The 4,460-nt window shown below is 48.3% G+C and overlaps 1 protein-coding gene across 1 annotated transcript in view; it reads left to right on the top strand.

The window, feature by feature from the left end:
* Positions 1–3,322, top strand: part of PRXR1 (Peroxidase superfamily protein) — a 3,771-nt gene extending 449 nt beyond the window's left edge. Inside the window, exons 2-4 of the mRNA XM_078580945.1 lie at positions 1–105; positions 1,139–1,534; positions 2,869–3,322. The exon at positions 1–105 is cut by the window's left edge and continues 84 nt beyond it. Of these exons, the coding sequence (XP_078437071.1) occupies positions 1–105; positions 1,139–1,534; positions 2,869–3,054 (687 nt within the window). The 3' untranslated portion in view covers positions 3,055–3,322. The remainder of the gene's footprint in view (positions 106–1,138; positions 1,535–2,868) is intronic.
* The last annotated feature ends 1,138 nt before the right edge of the window (positions 3,323–4,460 follow it).

Below are 4,460 nucleotides of genomic sequence, written 5' to 3'. Positions count from 1 at the left end.
TTCCGTTACATTGAGGAGATCAAGGACGCTGTCGAGAGAGAGTGCCCTGGCGTTGTCTCCTGCGCTGATATCCTCGTTCTCTCCGCTCGCGACGGGATCGCCGCCGTAAGTAACGTTTCTCTCTACCAAATATGTATTTTTAGTATATATATGTCTCCGTCGCGGATCTGAAGCATTTTCTGTATTATTTCTTTCGTTCTGGTTTGTTCCGCAACTCGCTAATGTCAGTTTTTTTAGATTCTGAAAAGGAAATCGCAGATCTGAATGATCTCCCCCTCTCTCTCTGTCTAGTTCAGAACTGAACTGGACAGATCGTAGATCTGAACTTATACATCGATCAGATCTGAAATGATCTCTCTTTTTTTCAATCTGTGACGAAGATCAGAGATCTGAATGTATCTCGCTCACTCGTGATCATTCATATCAGAGCTGATCTTTCTCACACACACACTCTCGTCAACATCAACTGTCAATATTAACAAAGATTGACATCGTTGACGATAAATCGAACTCTCCGAGTTCTTTACTATAATTTTTCCGAGTTGACGGTCTCAGTGATAACAGCCATAAACGTCAACGTCAACGTCATCCTTGCTCTGAATTTCATCAACTTCGACGCAGCCGATGAACGTCTAACCCTAAAGAATCTTTCCTCACTCGATCTCCAGTTCATCATCTCGTTGAACTAATTCGTTGATCGACTGTCTTTGCTTCTCAGTAAAGACTGTTGATAATCGCCTGAAATTTTACTAGAAGGTTTCAACTAGAATCTTACTCGTCAACGTCAATGATTGACAGCTTATGATTAGACGTGGTCGTTCTGTTCTTTTTGTGCGAATTGTTCGTTCTGTTCGGTTTTCCGAACTGAAAAAAAACGAATTCAAACAGGACATTGCACAGGCCCGTGTGCTCGCTTTGTGCAAATTTTGTTCTAGTTTTGTGCGAATTTTGTTCATTTTTTAAAAAAGAACAGAACAAATAACAAGGCCCTGTGCAGTTCTTTTGTGCGAATTTTTTGTTCGTTTCAAACGAACAGAACAGATGATGATAATATTTGATGACGATGACGATGGATGTCATCCATGAACCGATCAGTCTTCTCCCTGGCTGTTCTTGACTGTTCATGGCGGCGGCGCAGGTGGGTGGCCCGTACATCCCGCTGAGGACGGGGCGGCGCGACGCGAGGCAGAGCCGGACCCCGGAGGTGCTCGAGCAGTTCCTGCCGGACCACAACGAGTCGATCTCGGTGGTGCTGGACAAGTTCGCCGCGCTCGGCATTGACGCGGCCGGGCTCGTGGCCTTGCTGGGATCCCACAGCGTCGGCCGCACCCACTGCGTGAAGCTGGTTCACCGGCTGTACCCCGAGGTCGACCCCGCCCTCAACCCCAGCCACGTCCCCCACATGCTCAAGAAGTGCCCCGACTCCATCCCCGACCCGAAGGCCGTCCAGTACGTCCGCAATGACCGCGGCACCCCCATGAAGCTCGACAACAACTACTACCGCAACATCCTCGACAACAAGGGCCTCCTCCAGGTAACCTCGCTGACTGTCGTGTCTAGAAGTAGGATTGTCAGACGGATGGGACGTGGACGGTTCGGGACGAAATTCGTCCCGTCCTACGTCCCATGGTAGAGTGTGGACGAAGGACGGGACGGTTTTTCGTCTGCGGTCAAAAAAACCGTCCCGTCCAATAATCCCGGGACAAAAATTCGTCCCATCCAGTTCCCCCGGGACGAATTTTCGTCACAAAATTCATCCCTGACAAAAAATACATTATATATTTATAATATATTATAAATTGTCCTTGCGAGGCCACGTGTCAACATCACAACCGCGGATGTGAATCCGACGGTTTCCCGTCCAGATTCGTCCGTCCGTCGTCCGGGGACCTCCGGACGGACACACGAAAACTACCCCGTCCGGCAGTCCCCAGGACGAATTTTCGTCCCAGAATTCGTCCTTGCCTCCGGAGGAGACGATTTTTTCGTCCGCAGACGAAAAAACCGTCCGCGTCCCAGCACTATACTGATGATGAGAAGTGATGGAAAGAGAGACAGGTGATCAGGTGGTTACCTGATGACGAATGACAGAACAGGACTGATGATGACAAAATGTGGACGGAGTGTCCGTCATTCGTCAGTATCCGTCATTCGTCATCTGTCACTAACAAGCTGTAATCCCGTCGGTCGTCTGTCCTGACCTAGACAGGAGTGGACTTGTGACTGAACAGGACTGATGGGGGAATGGTGACGATGACGAAATGTGGAGACGAGAAAAGATGATTGTCTGTCCTCCATCCGTAACCAATGGAAGTAACTGAACGTAGCCCAATCCGTCATCCGTCCTGACCTCTGGATGTATACCACATCTCTGAACGAGAGCGGACGAATGACTGAACGGGACTGACGAGGAATGGTGACGATGACGTAACACAGACGGATGACAGTTGTTCGGTCCCGGCTCATCTGTCCGGGACGTAACCCAACCTGTCATCTATCCTGATCTCTGGATGGAACACGTCTCCAAATGGGCGCAGACAAATGACTGAACGGGACTGATGAGGAGGAAACACAGACGAATGATGAGGGAGACGAGAGGCGATGACGATGATGATGACGAAACACAGATGGATGACAGCTGTTCGGTCCTGGCTCATCTGTACAGGATGTAACACAACCTGTCATCTATCCTGATCTCTGGATGGAACACGTCTCCAAACGGGAGCGAATGAATGACTGAACAGGACTGATGAGGAATGCAGGCAGATGATGGGAAAGACGAGAGACGATGTTCAGTCCAGCCTGACTGTCACCGTCATCCATCATCCATCATCCATCATCCATCATAACATCACATAATTGGCGCAGGTGGACCACCAGCTGGCGCAGGACCCGCGGACGAGGCCATACGTGGTGAAGATGGCCAAGTCGCAGGATTACTTCTTCCAGGAGTTCTCGAAGGCGATCCAGATCCTGTCGGAGAACAACCCGCTGACGGGCAGCAAGGGCGAGATCCGCCGCCACTGCAACGTGGCCAACAAGGTCAACAACTAACACCCCCTCGTCTCGTCTCTTTCGTTCCCTCGTCTCGTGGGTCTTCCCGCCGTTCGGTCTGTCCGTCTGTCTGTCTGTCTTGTTGTGCTGGAAATAAAAGTAGGAGGAAGGGTGGTGGGATGGGGGGGTTGGTTGGTTTGCGTGTGTGGTCGGGTAGGGGGTGTAAGTGGCGGAAGGTGGGAGGATGTGTAGGGTTGATTATGTATCGTTTCTGGATAATTGTTATTTTCCCATTATCATTTCTGTGTCAAGTCTTCTTCTTTTGTTCTCTCTCTCTCTCTCTCTCTTATCCTCTCCTCCTGTATCTTCTCCTGACTTCTCTTCTCTTCTCTTCTCTCTCTCTCTCTCACTCTCCTAGTCTCTACCTTCTCACTCCCGTTCTCTCCTTTTCTCCTAGTCTCTCTCTCTCTCTCTCTCTCTCCCTCTCTCTCTCTCTCTCTTTCTCCCTTTCTCTCTGTCTCTTTTGTTATCTCCTAGTCTCTATTTTCTATCTTTATTTCTCTCTCTCACTATCTCTCTATCTCTCTATCTCTCTCTCATTCTCCCCAATTCTTTATCTTCTCTCTCTCCCAGTCTCTACTCTCTCTCTCTCTCTCTCTTTGTCTCCAATCCTCTATCTCTCTCTCCTATCCTTCTCTCTCTCTCTCTCTCTGTTTCTAATTCTCTCTCTCTCTCTCTCTCTCGTTCTCTCCTAGCCTCCTCTCTCTCTCTTTCGTTCTCTCCCAGCCTCTCTCTCTTTCTTTCCAATTCTTTATCCTCTCTCTCTCTCTCTCTTTATCTCCAATTCTCTACCTTCTCTTTCTCTTCAATTCTCAATCTTCTGTCTCTGTCTCTCTCTCTCTCTCTCTCTCTCTTTCTCTCCAATTCTCTATCTTCTCTCTCTCTCTCTTTCTCTCCAATTCTCTATCTTCTCTCTCTCTCTCTCTCTCTCTCTCTCTTTCTCTCCAATTCTCTATCTTCTCTTTCTCTCTCTCTATCTCTTACTCTCATTTTCTCCTTGTCTCTATCCTCTCTCTCTATTTCTCCTAGTCTCTACTCTCTCTCTCTCTCTCTGTCTCATTCTAAAGAGATACTCCCCAACCTAATGCAAGTAAATCTGAAACTCCAACTAACCCCTGAGCTCTCAAATCAAATTGAGAAGAAATAATTCCAATGGCCAAATGAGTAAATGAAACCATCCTTGGGAAATGCAACAATCAATTGAGGACAGGGTCACAAACCTCAGACCAATAGATCACAAACCTTAGAACTACAGTTCAGCCGGCCTTAGGTAGGGCGAAATGGTGGAGGTGATGAAATGTTGGACCTGTGCTAGGCCGTCGTGGCGTGAAAAGAGCATTACCTATTACTCATTGACGATGGCCAAACACTAGGGACAATGAAAACCTCGACAACCTGGATTAGTG

The sequence above is a fragment of the Wolffia australiana genome, chromosome 9 (assembly GCF_029677425.1).
Source record: "Wolffia australiana isolate 7733 chromosome 9, ASM2967742v1".
In the NCBI taxonomy this organism is placed as follows: Eukaryota; Viridiplantae; Streptophyta; class Magnoliopsida; order Alismatales; family Araceae; genus Wolffia; species Wolffia australiana.
Note: the sequence above shows the minus strand (reverse complement) of the source record. Positions and strands in the feature narration are given on the sequence as shown.